The 20700-nt window shown below is 49.1% G+C and overlaps 1 protein-coding gene across 6 annotated transcripts in view; it reads right to left on the reverse strand.

Annotated features, from left to right (window-relative positions):
- The window catches only part of LSP1 (lymphocyte specific protein 1), a 94601-nt gene that overhangs the window by 21915 nt on the left and 51986 nt on the right, over positions 1-20700 (reverse strand). For 3 of the 6 annotated variants that reach the window (XM_075928153.2, XM_075928152.2, XM_075928154.2), the window contains exons 3-6: positions 19160-19252; positions 15997-16179; positions 2961-3213; positions 1003-1134 (exon numbers count right to left, since the gene is read on the reverse strand). In XM_075928153.2, the coding sequence (XP_075784268.2) occupies positions 1003-1134; positions 2961-3213; positions 15997-16179; positions 19160-19252 (661 nt within the window). The remainder of the gene's footprint in view (positions 1-1002; positions 1135-2960; positions 3214-15996; positions 16180-19159; positions 19253-20700) is intronic. The other 3 variants (XM_075928155.2, XM_075928156.2, XM_075928157.2) reach the window with 3 other exon arrangements.

The raw sequence follows: 20700 nt of genomic DNA on the forward strand, positions 1-20700 counted from the left end.
GCAAAGCTCCAGAGCTCGATTGTCACGTGAGGCAGTAAAATCCCTCACTGCACTGGGAGAGGGGAGTGGGTGGCAAAGGTAAAATAATCACACACATTCCCCATCGCTAGTCACAATGCAAACAGATCGTGGCCAGAATCCAAGTAGTCCTATTGCTGTCCAGAAGTTTGATTTTCATTTTCTGTGTTTCCTATAACAAGAGCTTCTCCACATCTGAGCAGCTCCTCTGAGAATTGCAGAAGAAACTCCCCTGGATTCACATTTCTTGTTACAAAACCTTTTGAACATAATCACATAACTCTCCTTGGCCAGGCAAGATTAAGTTGCATTCAAACACCACAGGGTTCGATAGCCACTTGGGGAGCATGATGGTAACAGGCATCTAAGAGGCCTCCCAGACCCTCAACTATCACTCTGAGATCTGCACACACTGGTCTTGTCACTCCGCATCCTAATCCATGCCCAACAAAATCAATTCTGAGAGCAGAAGGAAAAAGCCCTTACCCCATACACCTACCAGATCTGGATACACAGTATTGTAGATGTATGAACATTGAAGGGAAGTGCATAAAGCAGGCTGAATATTACATGCAAAAACACAGCAGGAAGCTAAAGAGGCTACCAGTTTAAGTTCATGAATGTAGCAGATGGTCAGGATTATTACTTTTGTATTAGAATTCTTAGAGGCCCCAGATGAGACTAAGGACCATTGCACTAGGAGCTGTACGTACCAACAGGAAGGCACTGCTCCAAAGAGCTGACCAAAATCCAACAAAAGAAGAGGTGCAGGGAATAAGTGACCTCCCCAAGGTCACACTGGAAGTCTGTGGCAGAGCTGGTAACTGAATCCAGATTTCCTGAGGTCTTAAACATTGGACTATCTTGCTTCTCCACTCTATAGCTCAGCAGTATCAGAACAGACCACCAGGTCTCCTCTCGCTAAGGGTTAGGCCAGCTCTAAGAGCACATGTGATTCAGAGCACACTCAGCAGCAGCACCTACCGTTGAGGAACTCACTGGGGACTGGCCATCACGTGGTTCATCCTCGTCCCCTTCCAAGCTAGAGGTGCTCGGGGCTTTCTGGCGTTTTTCTGGTGTTGTCTCCTCCTCCTCATTCCTCCTCCTCTTCTTCTCCTGAATGCAAAAAAATGAGCAGATCAGGAACAACGCTCATTAAATGCCGGTTGTAAAAAAAAAGTCTGCCCAAAGCTGCCCTTGTGGGAGAGGGTCTAAGCCACTCGGAATTTTTCACATGTGAAAACAAACTCAGCCTCCCAGATGCCATTTTAAAAAATGTTTTTACATGTGCAAGATCACACAGCCGACTCATGAGGCATGCCGCAGGAATTTTCAAAAAAAGTGTTTTCTGCCAGTGTTGTCCAGTTCTCTCCTCCCGCCCCAATTACAAAGGGTACAACATCCCCCCCGACATAAAGATGCTAAGAGGTGAGTAACTAGCTAATCGTGTTGTTGATACAAATTCTATCAACTTCACAATTCGTCAATAAGGGAAGGCACTTGGTCCCAGCTCGCACCGGGTCCAGGTGCTGCCCCCGCTGCGGCTCTGCAGTTTAAGAGCTGGGCTGCCTGCCCACTCAGCTCTTAGTACATTAAACTGCAAACTGCAGAGATGTAGCTGGGTTTGGTCCTGGACCCAGCATGAGCCAGGACTGAGCTGGGCTGCCTGCCCGGCTGGAGCAATTCCTGTCCACGGCAGCCTGGGCTGGCTGCAGACAGGGGCTGCTGCCAAGTAGCCTCTGTCTGCAGCCAGCCTGGACCACTGTGGACATGCACTGCTTCATGGAAGCCTCTCTTTACCCCACCCATGCTGCTGCCTCTGATGGAGACAGCAGTGTGGGAGCGAGGGTCAGGGGAGGGGGAAGGGAAGTAGCACCACCGAGATGGTGATGGTGGGAACTCGCTTTTAAGCCAGCTCCTCCCACCACCAGCTTTGGCTTCCTCCCGGGGAAATGTGAGTAGTTGACTACTCATTTATCTCTCTACTCTGAAGCAGGGAAGAGAGAAAGCAACTGCATTTATTCCAAGAAGATATGAAATCATAATACACTAATAAAAGGGACCTCAAGATATATGCAATCACAATCCTTCTCAAACACGTATTACAACTAAAAGTTACACTCAGGCTTCTAGTCAGCTTGAGTTCCCTCTTTGTCTCCCTCGTTTACCATGGCTTCACCATGCCTGGAACTATATACAGCATAGACATCACTAGCACATCGAAGGCAGCACCACTGGACCCTAATTTTAAATTTATTAATAGATCTGGCCAAGGCTTCCCAGAACATGTGATAAGGGGGGGGGGGGGGGAGAAGAGTCTGAACACACAGGTTCAGAATTTCCTGAGGAGTCTTGTATCTTAGCTCTGTAGAAGTGAAGAAACTAACACTTCATACTGAATGATGAGGAGAGGGGGAAGAACACACACACACCACAGATCATTTAGAACACAGAATTATAGGCTTGGCTTTGTGGTGCTACTTAGAGTACCCCTATGTTCTTCATTATGGGCCGTGACTGATATTTCAAAGGAGGTGGGGAGGAGGAAGAGTGGTGGAGAAAAGAGAAGCCAGTTAAAAAAATCAAAGTGATATCTACACATTTAAGCACTGTGTAACAGAAGTGCTTACATAGCTTCAGCTATATAAATGCAAACTGCCAGGGTAGACATGCTGCACCCTCGTAGAGCAGGGTGTGCACTAGTGTGACTCTTATAGGCTACTGGAATAGGCACATATCACAAGTACACACCCTGTTTTACACATTGCTGCGATGCATCTGTCCCCACCCGCTTCAGTCCCCAAGTACATTACAGCAATGCATTGACACTGGTGCAAGTTTCCCCAAATTTAGACAAGCCCTTAAGCAGCAGCCTTGAGGCTCAGACCTTCTGACACCAGCCATACCAAGGAAGGCCACAGATCCAATTTTTCTGCTCTAACCTCCTGCCCAGCTTTGTCGTCATCCTCCTCCTCCTCCTGCTGCTGCTCTTCAATGCTTTCTTCCACAAGAAGTAGAGGACTCTCCTCTGTCTCCAGCTGCTCCTGCCTCAGCTCTTCATTCTCCTCAGGAATCTCCTCCGGCCCCTCCTGATTCAGCTGGACCTGCTCCAGCTTGACTTCTGCTTCCCTCAAACCACTGTCCTCTTCCTCGTTAGAGTGTCTTGGAGACCTGGAGATGGAGAGGGGAAGGGACCTTTGAGAAGGGAAATAAGTGTTTCAAGCCCACAGAAGATCTGAAGTCTCGTACCTTTAAAAGCCCACAAGGTTTAACCAAAAATACTGAACCCCCCCCCCCAAAAAAAAAACAAACAAACCCCCACACACTGGGGAAAAAATTCTGTTGAGGAAAAAAAGGGGGGAGGGGAGACAAAAGGGTTTTTTTCCCTCCTCTTTGCTCAACAAAAGGACCCCCACAGTTATGCTAATAAAATGTAAAACATTAAAAAATATAAAATCAGCATGGCCCCTTTAAGAAGAGACTTTTTGCAGGCGGCCATTTTATTTTTCTGTTCCAGCAACAATACAAGCCCCTGTGGAACCAGGTAAGTGGGGGTGGGGAAGAGTCCGGGGGCGGCCAGGCGGGGGCAGTTTGAGGGCTGGGCCCAGTTGCTGAGTGTGTGTAGGGTTGCCAGGTGTTTTCCCCCCGTGCCAGGAGGCGAAAATAATACTGGACATTTTATGTGTCTGGTATTTTCTGAAAAAAAATAAATTTATTTTTAAACCCAGACAGGAGGTGAAAATACCATGTCAATACTAGATACTTGGCAACACTAGTAATAGCTCAACATATAATTCACTGGAGGTGCTAAAAATACTGTGCCGATACAGCTGTGCTATCTAGTAGAGGTAGGGTTTAATTGCATGACAAACTAGCGCATGGTAGAGCTGGTCAACAAAACCATAAGAATTAGAAAAACTTAAACCATGAATCATCTTGCAGCACTTTACAGACTAACAAAACATGCAGATGGTATAATGAGCTTTCCTGGGCACAGCCCACTTCTTCAGATGAATGGGAGTTAAAGGTCCAGTAACTGCTACCCATAAGAATTAGAAACACTTGTGGGGGGTTTACACTAAGACATGGATGAAATCTTTCAAAAACTGAAGAAATCAGATCCACTCCTTTATCACTGTTTGCATTATGGTGGTACATGGAACAGGGCCGGCTTTAGGAAGTGTGGGGCCCAATTTGAACAGTTTCGATGGGGCCCCGGTGGCCAGGATTTTTTGTTGAGCAAAAGAAAAAAACAAACCTGCGCACACACACAAAAAGTCACAGCCCCTTTAAATCCAGGGAAGCCGCCACACTCCTCTTCCGGGGCCGACGCCCCCTCCCACAGCTCTGTGGCGCGCCACAGAGCTGTGGGAGGGGAGCAGCCAGCGCAGGGCCCAATTTGGGGGAAATCGGTCAAATTGACTTGAAGCCGGCCCTGACATGGAAGCTCCGCGTGAGAGAGGCCCTGCTGCACCAGGTGCTGTACAAACAAAGCAAGAGATCGTTCTTCAGGGCAGGGATCTGCAGTCTAAACAGACTGAGAGTGGAAGGGGGGAAAAAAAACAGACACAGAGACTGGATCACAGGCAGATCTGGGAATAGCAGTCAGATCTCCTTGATTCCCAGTCCAGTTTGCGCCCACTAGTCCACATTTGTTTCAGCAGCACCAGACAGACCCACAGCCTATTTAAGTCAATGGGATTCTTTCAGCCAGCTGTGGCTTAGGCCCTAGGCCATTTATCACACCTGTCTGGCTCCATGTATTATACTTGTTCAGATGGGAAGTTGCCTCACAGAAATCAACTTTTGCAGAGCAACCCAGCCACTTCCACAGCAAACTCAGTGCTAGATACCAGAGGCTGCCATTACATGGACAAGAGAGCACTTTAAGCCTCCGATTTGTCAACCTTCCTGTCAGACACAAAGGCCCATCCAAAAAGGACCTGCACAGCACAGCAATAATGGAGGAAGACTGATAAGTAAATTGTAGAACTCCTGCTCCTGTCTCAACTGCAAAGACAAGAATTAACTCCTCCACATGTTTAGATCCGGATGGATTTGGCAGGAAGAGATCCCTGCCCACGCTCCCTGTACTCCCGAGCTGGGCTTCCCCTGCCCAACTAGACTGTGACAGAGACCCCTTCTGACTCTGAAGCAGTTTGAGCTAACTTGAGTTCAGGCAAGTCTAGCTTGAGTTGGAGGAGTTTCCTGCCCTCCCTGTTCTTTTGTTCCCCTTGCATTTTTTAGATTACAAAATAGTCTGCATCAGTGTTTGCTCAAAATCTTCCCATCCATGTTCAGAATAAATGTTATGTGCATCGAAGCATGTGCAGATGTGCACCACCAATAGAAACACACGCTGGCAGCTGTGAGTGCTCTGATAGTCAGCTGGGCAGCATTTGAATCTCGCCTGGGTGGTTGACCAAGCGCTCAGCCTACAGGGAACACTGGTCTGTATTTCTCAGTAGTGTACAAGAACCATTTACACAGAGAGAGACACACACACAGGGACCTGAACTCCCCTGCCTGCAGGTCTGCTCACCCTGCTCCCTTTTTCTTCAGATTCCATTTTTCTACTTGATCTTCTCCTCTGCCCCTTGCAGCCCCCACTAGTAAACCCTAATGGAACCACTGGAATTCAGCCAAAGGAGAATGGAAACCCAACACTGTTAAAGCCAAACATTTAAATCTAGGTTGTCAAACACAGGGCAAGGGAGGAAAAAGAGGCGGGTGGAGGAAAGTTATATTACATTTTTCCAAAAGCATAAAGATTCCAAACAGCTCTAGTCCCAAGCTAGGTACACATCCCATCTCTAAGAGGCAGCCTCAGCCCAGAGTTCCCACTGCACATATTTCTTTGAAGCTTTTATTTTAGAAAGATGCTTGTGGCTTGATTTTTTCTACAGGTACTACCAATGACTGACACTGCAGGCCATTTGCCAGCTCAAACCAAGATCTCCATCTCTCAACTGGCCGCTAACAGATGCGCAGCTAGAATCCACTTGGTTCATTTGTGGGTTAATGCTGATCAAATAGGTATTAGAATGATAACAAAGTGGTCAGAATGAATGCTTCTGAGTTGCCGCAGCAGCATAGTCATCTTAGCTATTACAAGTAAGTTCCATACTGTAATATTTGAGCAGTTCCATTGTTAAGCTTCCAACAGCGTGGGAGGGACATGAACATGCAGAGCTGTTCATCTACATAAATTGTTCTGACCCCGTTGAAAGAGGAGACCCATCGATACCAGACTGGCTAGGGGTGGATCCGGCAACAATTGAGGAATTGTCAACAAGAGGACAAAAGACTTACTGTTGTTCAGCTCTCCTCCCAGTGAAGATCAGTCATGCAACTGGACGCCTATCAGCTGAGTTTGCAGCTCAAAGCATGTGGCAAGGAGGAGATAAAAAACCCAAGCAAAAGGAATTGGGTCTCTACTCTGCTTCCACCCTGGGGAAGCAAGAGTCAGGTCTACACTACAGAAAATTAGAGTCACAGGTGTGGATTTTTCTCATCCCTGAGCAGAAATGTCCTTATTCTGACCTAGCCCCCTGCACGGACAGGGCTATTTCACCATCCCTTCCCTTTGTTGAGGTGGTGAACACTAATGGGAGAAGCTCTCCAATCAGCCTAAGAGCAACTGTATTTAAAACACTGCATCAGCACAGCTGTGACACTATAGCACTGAAGTGTAGACCTGCCTACAGACAGCTGAGATCCCAGCTGCGTGGCCTACATTAGCCCTAATGACAAACAAGCAGAGCTTGCAGCTAGCTTATAGAAGGTTTTGTAACCTTCTATAGATGAAGGCTAACATGCATGTGTCTCTGCTCTAACCTGGTAAATAGCTCGTTTCCTTTTCCTGTTTAATAAACCTTCCTGTGCAGCTTGCCATAGGACAGACCACAGGCACTGTGTGAGAACTAAACTGCAGCTGACCTGCGGTAAGTGGCTGGTCCTTTGGTGGTGAATTCTATGGGTCTGGGGTGCCCAGGTACCAGGGATATTCCCACATAAGTTCAGAGCGGGATGTCTCCCTTGGCCCCACCTGCCATCCCCTCACGCTTCCCCAGCCACCCTCTCCAGATGATTTAAATTGGCTTGCAGCCCCCAGCCACCACCAGCAGTGCATTATAGGTCTTAAACCTCTATACCCAACTGACCCACTAGAGGAGGACAAAACAACATTGTGTTGGCAGGGGTTCCACAGAGCCAGCATACAACAATCTCTGGTGGGGGGCAAGCCTGTCAGGGACTGACCACAACTCAAGCCAGTGAACAAATTCAGGCCTCTCTCCTCAATTAGATACTAGCACAGACAACTAGTATCCAGGCAGGATGCCAGTACTGGCAGGCAAGCCAAGCCGATAAGCCAGATACATCAAGTACACAGCCCGGTTGCCTTCTCAACCCCAGGCATTGTCTCCTCACTTGGCTTCAGAGTAGCTGTTGCCAGCCATCTCTGTACAGCAAACTACAGAGTAGAGTTTAAGCAACAGCTGCATGTTGAGCAAGAGGTGGGAGAGTGTGAAAGGGGAAGTGGAGGAAGGATTTGGGCACCATTAGAAAGTGACAGTTTGGCCCAACACAATGGGAGGAATGAAAGGGGACAGTAGGCTCAGCCCAACTTGTCCTGCACCTTCTCTTCTGCTGCCACAGAAGCCACTTGGTGTTCTTCCCCACAGTCCGTCACGGGAAAGGCCTGGTGGAGGAGTAGCAGAAGCCGCAACATGGATCCTGCCTTCTATCCCCAATTCCTGGCCCAGAGGAGCAAGACATGGTGACTTTTAAAGAAATAGTTTATTTGGTGAAAGATGCCATTTGAATGAACCCGAAACTAATTTGTGAATTTGACCCCGTAACTTTGGCCAGGAAAAAGGGTCAGTTCAGCTCAGCAAACTCAACAAGCGTCTGCTCGCACACTCCCAATCTATCCTTCTTCATGCCAAGGAGAGAGCAGGAGAGCCACCCTGTAATGGAGTGATTAAGGTAGGAGATGTGGATTCAAACCCCTCTTCTGCATCAGGCAGAGAGATTTGAATTCCGATCTCCTACCTCCCCGCTAAGTGCTTTCATCACCAGACTAGAGACTCCAGCTCGCTCTCGGTCACAGTAAATATTTAGATTAAATGGAACAGTCAGTCAGGAAAGAGAGCAACCCACCCAGAACAGCCTACAGTGGCAGGTTGGACACTCAACTGTGGGGAAAGGAGCAGCAAGAAGAGAGGAAGAAGGTCAGAACTCAGGTCCTTGCTCCAGAGTAGGAATTCCATCCTCAGGGATTCTCCCCTTGGTGTAGTTCAGGGGTGGCCAGACTAAACTGGACAAGGAGCCAGAGTTTACCAATGAGCAACAGTTCTATGTCACCAGCCCTGATCATCTTCCCACCACCACTCAGCACATCCCACCCACTGGCAGCCCCACCTGTCAGTGCCTCCTCCTCCCCACTGGGATCAGCTCTCTCTGTGGGAGACACTGGAGGGGTAAAACATGGGTGTGACAGGCTCAGTGGAGAGGGTAGGAAGTCTTAGGATCCTAGGGGGAAAGGGTGGAGGGGGATAATGCCTAGGGCAGAGCTGGTGGTTGAACAGTGAGCATCCTCCAGCCCAGTGGAAAGCTGGCACCTGTAGCTCCAGCCCTGGATTTGGTACCTATGTAAGGAGCCACATATTAACTTCTGAAGAGCTGCATGTGGCTCTGCAGCCACAGGTTGGCCACCCCTGCTGTAGTTAATCCACCTCCCGAAGCGGCAGTAACTAAGTCGATGGACCAACTCCTCCCTCAATCCGGTATAGCCTTCAGCATGGGTTAGCTCAGCATAGCAGCATTATTTCGGAATAACTGACATTATTCCAAAATAACAGAGTTATTTGCAAGCCATTATTCTGAAATAATGTTGAGCTGGAGGACTTCTTACTCTGACTCCTGTAACCCTCATTTCACAAGGAGTAAGGGAAGTCACAGGAAGAGCATTCTTCCTTCGACTTGCTGCTGTGTAGACAGAACCAAAAGCTGAACTAAGCTATTTCAACATCAGCGACACAATTGACTTAGCTCAAGTCACGTAGCTTAATTTGGCTTTTGCCCTGCTGTGTAGACGTGCGCTAGGATTATGGGTTCTTCACAGCCCAAGACACAATTATACCAATGTAACCTCTCATGCAGACTTGCCCTCTGTGGTATATAACCTGTTTGCCCTAAGCACTGGGCTGAAGTTAAGGGGTATGTGGAGGGTGGGGGTTCATGCACACACTTATTTTGCTGGCCTGCAATGAACTTTTCTAATTTGATAACAAATTCCAACACACTAAGAACACTTTTGGAACCAAACCCAATGTTCCCCCTGGTTTTCCACGTGGGTAGCTGGTACCAGGAAAAAAAGTCAATAATTAACTCAGGACTATTTTGGAGATTTCCTAGCAGAACTGCTGGGGTTCCAGAGGGGGCAGGGAACTGTTCATACAGCAGCTGCCAGCAGCATCTACCCTCTTCCCCATAAAAGGAGTGGATTTAAGAACCCAGATCTCATCTCTTCACAGCGAGGCCGAGAGTCTCAATTCATCAGCATTTGTAAAGGGCTCAGGTACAAAAATGACGTGTTCACCATAACGCCTGTACAGCCACAGCATCTAGTTTAGTCACAAACCACTTCCTACCATGCACGGTGGAGGGGGAAGAGACCATCTGAGCCCCACAGAGCTTTTGATCTCAGTCAGGTTTGCAGCATCGCCTTAAAACCCACAGGCTTCGGCAATGCAGCTGTGTAGAGAGCAGACACCCCCCACCCCATTGGGCATGCACTGTCCTGTTGGAGCACCAGCACTACAGGCTGTGTCACATTCAGTACAAGTCTCTTTCAAAGATACTTTTCCCAATGCACTGGGTTATGTTCAGACTACTCCTAGCCAAGAATCGTTACTATGAGAACTCTGCAGCGGCCTATTTCCTAAACCCCAGTGTTTGCATCACATCTTGCATCCTGGTTGACAGGCTCCATACAGAAGCCCAAGGTTAGTCAGGCAGAAACTGAACTAATCTCTTCTAGTGCCTCCCGGGTCAGGGCTGAGGGCAAAGCCACCCTTCATGCCAGGCCGCCCCCGCAATGTCACTAAAGGTCTTTGGCCTCCAGGTCTGCTAAACCATCACTACAGCCCTGCATGTAGACCAATATCTACGTGTTTGGGATGTCAATGTTTAACAGCTCCCTGCCTGCTGTGTGTAGGGGGCTGCTCCAGCCCTATGGGGGATCCCACCATAGGTAGGGGCTGCTCCAGCAGGGATGCCAGTGCTGTCCCTGCCTGCAACAGGGGGGCACTATTTCAACCCAGCAGTGGTCAGAGACCACTCCAGCCTGGCTGCAGCCACGCCCCCCACCTCCCCCATTTAACCAATTAAAATGGGATTTCACATCCCTACAACCTGTTGATGGACAGTACATGTGAGCTACACAGAGCTCTTTGGGAGGTGGCAACATGTCTGAGCAAAACACAAGGTGGGACATCCGTCTGCCTCACCACTCAGAAATCAACCCCCAAAACACACACATTGACAAACCTATCCATTTCCTTTTCACCTTCATGGGAACAACCAGGGTACTAAGGACTCCACAATATGCCAACCTCCTCACAGACTGCCTCAAGGAAGAATTTCTGAACACGTGTACCACAAAAAAACCAATATACCTGAAATAAAGCAGTCTTGTCATCCTCCAGACAGAAGATCTAAATGCCATCAAATTTCTACCACAACTCTCTAGAAGACTCCCACCCCAGCATTAGCTTTCTGGACACCATGATCAGGTTAGTCAAATCACAAGATACAAGAAACACATTAGTCCCCTCATTTGCCTCCACAAATCCTGCCCAGATTCCCCACACACATTATCCACTGCCCGGCACTCATACCATAGTCTTTGCTCCGGAGAGAGTCTGAGATACACCACACACTCTGAAAACTGCCTTCATTAAACAAAATACACAAGCATGTGAGTCACTCACGCACCTTGTAGCTCTAACATCTTGGAGACCAGATAGAACGTGTGAAGAGTCAGGACAGAGGGTGGGGTTTATAGGCACCTATATAAGTAAAAGCCTCAAATATCAGAAAGGACTGTCCCTTTTAAAATCAGGTCACCCTACTTGGAACCAACATGGCTACAACACGGTGTTCACTATAGAAAGCTCTGCATCATGGAAAGGGCCATCCAAATATCCCAAGAGAACCTGTTTGAAGGCTGGAGAGAGAACCCACTGACTGCACACCCTTAGCTATCATTTATCACACCCCTTATGGATTGTGGCATGGGATCATTAAATGACTACAACTCAGATTTGATGGGAAGATTTATTTCAGGATCTTCATCATCAATCATCATCATCAACAGTCATGGGCTCAATGCCCATTGGTGTCCAATGCCTCCCTCACTATTTCTTTCCATCTTTCCCTGTCCAGTGCGGAGTGGCTTAGTTTCTGTAGACTTGCTCCGCATCGGTCTACTACATCAGTCTCCTAAACCCCCTACAGCCTTCAAGCCACCACCACCACCATCACCAAGCACCTCACAGACCAGGACACACCAATTCAAAGCACCAGGCTCTACCAGAAGAGATAAAAAACCTGCAGACATCTCGGCAGCTACAATGATCAAATACATTCCCCCCCCCCCCCCCCCCACAATGCACCTCTCCAGATCAGTGGACCCTACCTCATCAAGTGCCCCAGCAACAATGGTGTGGGCAAAACCCAAATCACTGCACTCTAGGGAGCGCACACAGGAAAGCAACACCACACAAACGCAGTATCATCACTGGACAAACTTTTCACAAAGCAACTACTGCACACCGGACCTCAACACTTGTCCTCAAGGGAAACTTGCAGAACACCTTCAAAAGGCAAGCCTGCGAATTTAGATCAGGGGTGAGTAATAATTTTTGCTGTGGGTGAGGGGGCACTCAAAGAATTAGTAAATGATCAAGGTCCACACTCTAAGGATATTAATGGAGGGGCTGAAGGTTGGGTGCAGATGAGGATTCTGACCTAGGGGAGAGGTGTAGGGAGAGTGCAGGGTCTGGGAGGTAGTTTAGACGCAGGAGAGGATTGTGTCCAAGAGCAAGGGTGCAGGAGGAGAGTTTGGGTGCAAGAGGGGGTTTGTGACCTGGGCAGAAGTATGGGAGGGGTAGGAAGCTAGATGCAGGCTCAGGCTGAATGGCACTTACCATATGCAGCTCCCAGCAGGCAGTCTAGTGTGACCCTTGGGCAGGTTTCTTGGCTACCACAGCTCCACACGCTACTCAAAGCAGCCAGTTGCTGAGGTCTGCATGTGTCTCTGTGCAGTGCACCTCTCGTGGGGAGCGGGGCAGTGGGTCTTCACGTGCTGCAAGCATTGCCCTTGTAGCTCCCATTGGCTGGTTTCTTGACATTGGGAGCTGCGAGGATTGTGTGGGGAGCAGGAGCAGCAGATGGAGACACCCACCCCCCCTTTACAGCACATGCTGTGCAGAACCACGCATGCTTTGATCTGTGGCAGTCAGGAAGGCCAAGGGTCCTGCAAGGCCACAGCAGGCCAGATCCAAATGTTCAGTGGGTTGGATCTCACCTATATTTTACCAGGTGCACAATTTTGCTGGACACCGAAAGCCCTGAACTCAACAGGGACACTGGATTTTGTATCCTTATTACAACAATTGTAACATCTGCTTGTTACTCGTAACTGCCTGCTTCAAACCCTTTATGCATAAGACATCCAACTCCCAGTTGCCTGCTCCAAATGCCTACCCCCCACAGGCACCATCCCTTCTGCCAGGACAGCCAGGGCCACTCATCTCCCCTATCCCCAAAGTGGCCAATTGCCCCAGGGCCCAGCAATTTCAAAAGAGCCAGGGCTCCTGCAAGCTTAAGTGCTCTGGAGAGAGACGCTTTCTCCACTTCATATTTACTAGAGTACCTTGAAATGGCAGCTAGCGACCCTGCAGCAAGTGGACAGAAGGGGTCTCATGTTTTACTGTGACATTGCCTGAAGCAGCAGCTACTGCTGGCTCTACCCCTCCCTTACAGCAGCGTTGCACAAGGGACGGGGTAGAGTCCCCACCTCCCAGATACAGCCACAGCAGTCTGGTCCCCCTTCCTGAGACCCCTGCGCAGGGCCAGGCCTAATACGTCCGATGAAAAAGCAAATACCCACTTGCCGTAATCATGGTTTCTCTCACACCAGACTCTCTGTACTGCAGTTAAACACTCAGGGCTGACCAATGCCAACTGACGGAGGGTCCCAGGGCTATGAATCTGCAGTGTTGCTTTCCAGACTTGGGTTGGAGCACAGACTCCCTGACCTTATGGTAAGAAGGGTGCCAGCTCTACTCCGGGCCATGAAAGTTTTATAGCCCTGAAACTCTCACCCAAAGAAGCTAACACTGGCCAGCCCCAGGTGCTGCACTCCACTGTAGAGATGCCCTCAGACCCACCAATGTGGAGAGGGGCAACAAAGGGGACAGCTACCCCAGGGCTCTCAGGTGCTGCTGCTGCCGCAACAGCCCTGGGACCTTTAAATCACTACATGGCATGCTCCAGGCAAGTTTAAGGGCTGGCAGTAGGGGAGGGAGCATGGCACACCCTGGGCAGGGCTGACTGCTTCAGGCCAGCCCCATCCATCCAAGGCCCTGCTACTTCTAGGAGCTCACAGGCACCCCCTGCAACTTGCCTAGGGGTCCAGCAAGACTTTCAGCTCCAGTAACAACCAATTCTGGATAGAGCTAGCCCAGCCAGTCAGGTCTGCCCACCCTTAAGGCACAGGCCTGCTTTAGCATTAAAACCCGACACCTCTGCTATGCAGAGCACGTACCCAACGCACATGCTGTGATACCAGAGACAGCCAATCTGACACTGCCACCACTGGCGCATTACCACATACCCATAGCCAAGCAGCCATTCTGCTGCCTACCGGGGCTATTCAGAATCAGCGTCACAGTTTCAGCAAGAATCAAATGTGGCTCTTGTAGCCCCAAGAGCGCAGTGCCCCAACGCCAAAGCTCAGAGAAAGTCACAGCTAACAATACAAGGCCTCGGGCACAACTCCTGCTGTATCCAGGAGAGCACAACTCTCCCTGCTCGTTGCAGTGATGTAAGACTAGGACATGAAAATCACTCCCACAGGAAGGGATCCCAGGCACACCTCAGGAATGAGATTCAACAGCCTTCTCCATGACAGTCACAGTCCTTCAGCATGGAGAGCAGGCACAACTGCTGAATACCAGGGAGAAAGCAGAACACAAGGCATACCTGAGTGCCCACACAGGGCTTCCAAGTGCAGAAGCAGGGAAAAGAAGTGCTTTTACAGAGCACAGTTATAGGAAGGAAAATGGAATTTGCTACAGGTTTATGGTTCCTACAAATTACACCCACAAACAAGGGAGCAAGCTAATGATCCCCCTAGCTTGCCCCTTTACTACATCACTTCAGCAGCCTCCAAATAAGAAGCTGATGAGCTACAGGGACTGAATTTAAATGCTTTCCAGATGACAGCTGCTTGGCCACTCCCCCCCCCCTCTGAGCCTCACCTGCCACAGGTGTTTGCAATTTTCTCTCTCCCAGCAACTGCAGAGCAGCCTCACCTCACACCGCTCTTGTTTGTTGAGTGAGAGAAAAAGATGCAAATTGTTTTTTTTTTTTAAAGTAGCGTTGCAAGGCAAAAGTGGGCAAATGAGATACAACACTTCCAGTCAACAAAGACGGAAAATGCTCCCAGGTAGAAGCAAAGCAAATGCAGGTCTGCTCGCATCAGAGAGCAGAGCTGAAGTCTTCCAGCAAGGAACCTCCACAGAAAGAGAAGGAAAGGAGGAGGGTGAGGTTGGGGCAAATAGACCCATTCGTAATAAAAGCCCTAGTCCTGCAACTCTGATGGAAGTCAATGGGGTGAGTGCTGTGTAAAACGCTGAGCACGGGTGAGCATTAGTAGGATTAGCCCCTTAAACAGGAGTGAGATGTTGCTTTAGATTTGATTTAGTCAAGGGGTTTGAAAAGAAACGGAGCTGGAGAGTCAGAGAGAGCCATATTTCATCATGTTCATTATGCAGCTTCTCACGCTTCTGGATCTAAGACACTTTCAGCAAAAGCCCCAGTAACATCAGACTAACAATGGGGCTGAGTTGTGATGCTCTGATCCGGATGCCCCCCAGGGAGGGATTTGCCAGAGGTAACTGAGAGATTTGGGGACAGGGGGGTCTAGACTTGGCTAAAGCTAAAGGGCTAACCTCTCAACTGGGAGTGGCGGTGGGGGGGAGGGACCAGCTCTAATGGTCAGGGGTAAAAGTAATTTAAATTGCTTACAGGAACTGTCCTATCGCAACCTCCTCCCCTCTGCCCCCGCTTGGGGGGAGCCTTAAAACAGGAACTAGAGATTGTGATACAAAAATACCTGTAAGAAATCTAAGTGCAGGGCGGAGTTTGGGGGGCACAGGGCAGAAGGTTGGGGAGTGGGGGGTGCAGTAGTTAGGGCAGGGGGCTGTAGACATGTGGGGTTCAGAAGGCAGGGTTGGAGTGTCTGAGGAACTCAGGATGTGTTTTGGGTGTATGAGGGGCTCAGGGCAGGGGGCTGTAGACATGGGGGTTCAGGAGTCAGGGTTGGAGTGTCTGAGGTGCTCAGGATGTGTTTAGGGTATATGAGGGGCTCAGGGCACAGAGTTGGGGTGGTAGGATGGAGGAGTGTTAGGGCTGGGGACATGGGGTGCAGGAGTCAGGGTTGGGATCTATAAGGGGCCCTTCAGTCTGCCCCAAAGTCATGGAAGCTGCATCTGACCCTGACCATCACCAAAGTTTGGGGCATTAGGACATGAGCTTGCCTGCCCACAACAGCACAAATGATAGTGGGTTGATTGTCTCTGCGTTGTCAGATTAGACCTTCCTGCAGACCCAGCTCTGCCCACGCCCACCTTGCTGTGCTCCCCAAGATATCACCTCTCTGGCAGAGCCCCTTCACTGCTGTACCTTTCTCCTCTGCAAGTAGGCACAACTTCCTGGGCCTCTCTCCATTCCTGGGGGGACGTTCGCTCCCCTGCTTGTGCTCCCTCGCTGGCCCACTTCAGTTTGCGCTGCTCGAGCTTCTGGGACCAGTCGCTGAACCCCTCATCCTCTTCCATTTCGGAAGGTCCGGAGGGCTTAAATTCAAACCTGAAACACAGCAAGAGAAAGATTAGAACAGTGGATCTGCAAAGGCTCCCAACTGGTGCAGATGAGCCCCCTGCTAGTCTGGCCATGATCCTGCCCTTTGCACTAACCTGGCTAGCACAGCCTCCCTCTAGCTGGCTCCTCTCGTGCAGTCCCAGCTTCAGGATAAGGGCCTGATCTCCTGAATTCCACCCGTCCTCATTCTTCACTAAGGGAGAGGTCATGAAGCAGCCTTACCAGCTTAGAAGAGCCCCCCAAAGCAGCCACTTAGGAATTCTCCTGAAATAAGGGGAACTCTCTGAATTGCATAGCAACTCCAAACACCCCATTCCTGTGGCAAAAGAGACAGTGGCCTGTCCTCTGTGTTCCTCCGCCTGGTTCCTGACTCCCTGGATGGCCTCCAAGAGGGTCCATAGGCAACCCAGGCATAAGCTAGGGCACCTGTGCCTCCACCCTTTGCTCTCATCACAGTTTGTTCAGATGAGAGAAACAGTTGCAAAATCTTCTCAAAATGCCTTTAGGAACCCAGTGTCCTCACAATGCACAGCAATGGATGAGTGAGGAAGGTTGGCCCAGTGGTTGGGGCTCTAACATGGGATGTGGGTTCAGTCCCCTGCCCGGGCACAGATTCCCTGCTTGGCCTTGGATATGGCACTTCAATGCTCCATGCCTTGATTTCCCTGTCTGTAAATGGGGGTAATAGCACTTCCTGCCCCCGCAGGTCTAGGGTGCGGATAAAGGCATTACAGATGATAAGGTGTTTGGATTTGTGGTGTTGGGGGGAGGGGCAGATAATTAGCTTGGATAGACTGGTCTGCTTCTGGCAGTGCACATCTACCTATGTGCCCTTTGCTTTATCACCAGCAGTAAGGGTCCTGGGATTGGTCCATAGACAGCCACTGTTACTGACAATGTATGAGGCAGAACTCTGTCTGGCTTTGCTCTTTTGTGTCTTCCTGGGCTCTTCCTGGCCGGCAGCAGTTTAATAAACTTGCTCTTTCCCACAAAGTAAGCAGATACGGATTCAGGTGGGAAGAGTCCTGGCATTCAGAAAACTCAGGGGGTGTTTGCCATGAAGAACGGGATGTGTGGCCAAGGCAGCGGGTCTGGGCAATGAATAGATGTCACGTTCCCAGAGTCACTTGCCCATTCAGACTCATAATTGCACTTCAAAGTGTTCCTGAAAACATGCATGTTGGCAGCTTCCCTCCTTGCCATGACACCCGCTGCCAATTGCTGGGTTGGCACACCCCAGCCTAGGTTGGCATAGCCGAATACTCGTCCCTCTGCCTCTTAAAAAGCCCAGCAGGGTGGGAGTGGGGACCAGCTTAACCGCTGGAAAGATTTCCTACCTTTCCACGGCTGTAGGAGGGAAAACTCCACAGGAAAGAAAAGAGAGGAAGAAGCACATCTCTACCCAACTTTGCTGCCTAGGCTTGTAGTGACTTCAAGTGAGATGCCTGAGACACTGGGTGGCTGATCCCAAATGTTTTAAAAAAATCATGAGCTAGGCCTCAAGAAGATGAGCTTAAGAAGAATGAGATTTTAACACTAGATAAATGTGTGTGGTGGGGAGTCTTATTTGCCTTCTGAGTACAGAGGCTTGAGGGAGCACTTGGGTTACATGTTTCAAGCTTTTCTCTTCAACCACAGGGGCTAGATATTTATTTTTAAAAAAAGGCAGCTGTAAGTCTGCTATTCACGTGACTCCAGCCGCTGAGTCTTTGGAGGGAAAAATCAGCTGTTGCAAGCTATGTGACAGCTGACAACAACAGAGACACACAGGCCCAGCTGTAAGTACCCATAATGCCCTAGATAGGAACCTTGTAATGCAAGGAACTTTGGTAACTGGGGTGGCATTCACTCCTGTCCCATATCAGATGGTCACCCGGTAGAGATGCCAAGAATGTACTTCAGGTTTCTTCATGCCATTTTCACATTGCCTTAGTGAGAAGATGATAATCTGTGATGTCAGAGGTAAAAGCGGATTAGGATTTACTATTCCTGTAGTTACTTGAGGCCCCAAGTGAGACACTGGGCGCAGCTCTATACACACAGAGGCTGCGTCTAGACTGACATGATTTTGTGGAAATACTTTTAATGGAAAAGTTTTTCCATTAAATGTATTTCTACAAAAGAACGTCTAGATTGGCACAGATGCTTTTGCGCAAAAAGTGCTTTTGCGCAAAAGCATCCGTGCCAATCTAGACACACTTTTGAGCAAGAAAGCTCCAATGGCCATTTTAGCCATCGGGCTTTCTTGCGCAAAAAATTAAGGTGCCTGTCTACACTTGCCCTCTTGCGCAAGAGGGCTTATCCCTGAGCGGGAGCGGGAAAGTATTTGCGCAAGAAGCACTGATTTTGTACATTACAAAGTCAGTGCTATTGTGCAAATTCAAGCGGCCAGTATAGACAGCTGGCAAGTTTTTGCCAGTCTAGATGCACCCAGATAGTAAGACAGTCCTTGCCACAAAAAACTAACACTAGGGCTACGTCTACACTGGCCCCTTTTCCGAAAGGGGCATGCTAATTTGACAGGTCATAATAGGGAAATCCGCGAGGGATTTAAATATCCCCCGCGGCATTTAAATAAAAATGTCCGCCGCTTTTTTCCGGCTTTTACAAAAGCCGGAAAAGAGCGTCTACACTGGCCCCGATCCTCCGGAAAAAGCGCCCTTTTCTGGAGGCTCTTATTCCTACTTTGAAGTAGGAATAAGAGCCTCCGGAAAAGGGCGCTTTTTCCGGAGGATCGGGGCCAGTGTAGACGCTCTTTTCCGGCTTTTTTAAAAGCGGCGGACATTTTGATTTAAATGCCGAGGGGGATATTTAAATCCCCCGCGGATTTCCCTATTACGACCTGTCAAATTAGCATGCCCCTTTCGGAAAAGGGGCCAGTGTACACGTAGCCCACGAGTAGACAGGGTAGGGAGGAAGTATGATTCTTTGATGAGCAGCTGAAGCACAGACAGGGAAAGTGACTTGCCCAGGATATGCAGGGAACTCTATGGCAGAGACAGGAAAAGACTCCAAATTGCTAGTCTGGAGGAAGAGCGGTCCTTGAGTGGGAAGCTCAGCCCTTAAAGACACAAGTAAAGGCCATATGCCAGTGGAGGATAGCCAAGGCACGCCCCACATCAGTCACTTCCTAGCCCCCATGTCCTCCTTTAGCCAGGGACAGAGAGAGGCTATGCTCTGTGGCAAATCCCCAGCAGGGGACAGGCAGATGGTTCCCATTTCCTCTGTGATGCTTACAGATTGGTCCCAGCATTTTGACTGCAGCCCCTTGACCTTCCTGAAATACTGTGCTCATCACTCAGATGCCACTAGGCTGGAGTGTGGGGCAATTTTGATTTCACAGCCAGGTCTCTCCTTCCCACCCCTCAGAATTCATGATCATCAGGAAGAAAAAAGAAAAGAGATGAGACTGGGGCTGACATAAGAGCCTTTTAGCACTTCAAGGGTTTGGAGCCACTCCAGCGTCCAGACCTGCAGGAAAGCCACCACAGCTGCCGGGAAAAATTGTAACCAGCGTTTCTTTGGGGGCTGCGCAAAGCCCTTCACCCCCAAGGAAATGCTGAGGGCCTGTTTACAGAAAGATGAGTTACATGAATGGGGTGAGTCATTGTATGGGGGAGTGGTGTTTACACAAGAGAAAGAGAAGGCTTATGGAAGATTAATGGCACGCTGACCCCAGCTCAGCAAGCCAGCCCAGGTGGCCGTCAGCAGCTGCAGAAGAGGCTGGAGGGAAGGAAACACGATGTAAGATGGAGTGCGGCACAATAGTTCAGTGCGCATGGTGTGACTGGGTAACAAAGCAAAGAGGCTGGCTACAGCTCATCCATAAAAGCCAGAAGGCAAGCTGGCCAGCCGGCATGTTTTGAGGGAGGATGGATTTCACTATCAAACTTCCCTGCTGTTCTGTGGGATATGGGTCCAGGTTCATCCCTAGTTAAATGATACCTATATATTTCCCAGCATTCTCCCTAGACCTCAGCATCCCATCTACAATTATTTGCATGTGTTTTTGTATGAGGGATTGAACCCAGGACCTCTGGATTAAAAAATAAACTTCAATCAAAAACAAAAACACCAACTTCACTGTCTGAGCCAAGGGCCCAGCTCAGCTGTAAGACCAAACTCATAAATCTTTGTATATGGTCTGCTCATCACAGGTGAACAAAAAATCACATTATCTTAGCATGGTTACTTTGCAGTCTATTGGCCCTGGTGAAAAGGCACCCACAAACTTCCAATCTTTTCCCTAGCTATGCCATAGCTATTCCCTAGCTATGGCTGTGTGCCAAAGGATAAATGGACACAAATCAGACATCACACATATAAACCTGTAGGGAAACATTGTAACCCACTTGGTCACTCAGTCATGGATTTAAAAGTAGCCATTCTTCCACAAAGGAATTTCACCATCCATTGACAGCGAGAGACTGCTCTACTGGAATTCATCTACAAATTTGATACTGTTACTCTGGGCTTGAATAAAAGACATTAACTGGTTGGTACATTACA

This window comes from Pelodiscus sinensis, chromosome 5 (assembly GCF_052426305.1).
Source record: "Pelodiscus sinensis isolate ZL-2025 chromosome 5, ASM5242630v1, whole genome shotgun sequence".
Taxonomy (NCBI): Eukaryota; Metazoa; Chordata; order Testudines; family Trionychidae; genus Pelodiscus; species Pelodiscus sinensis.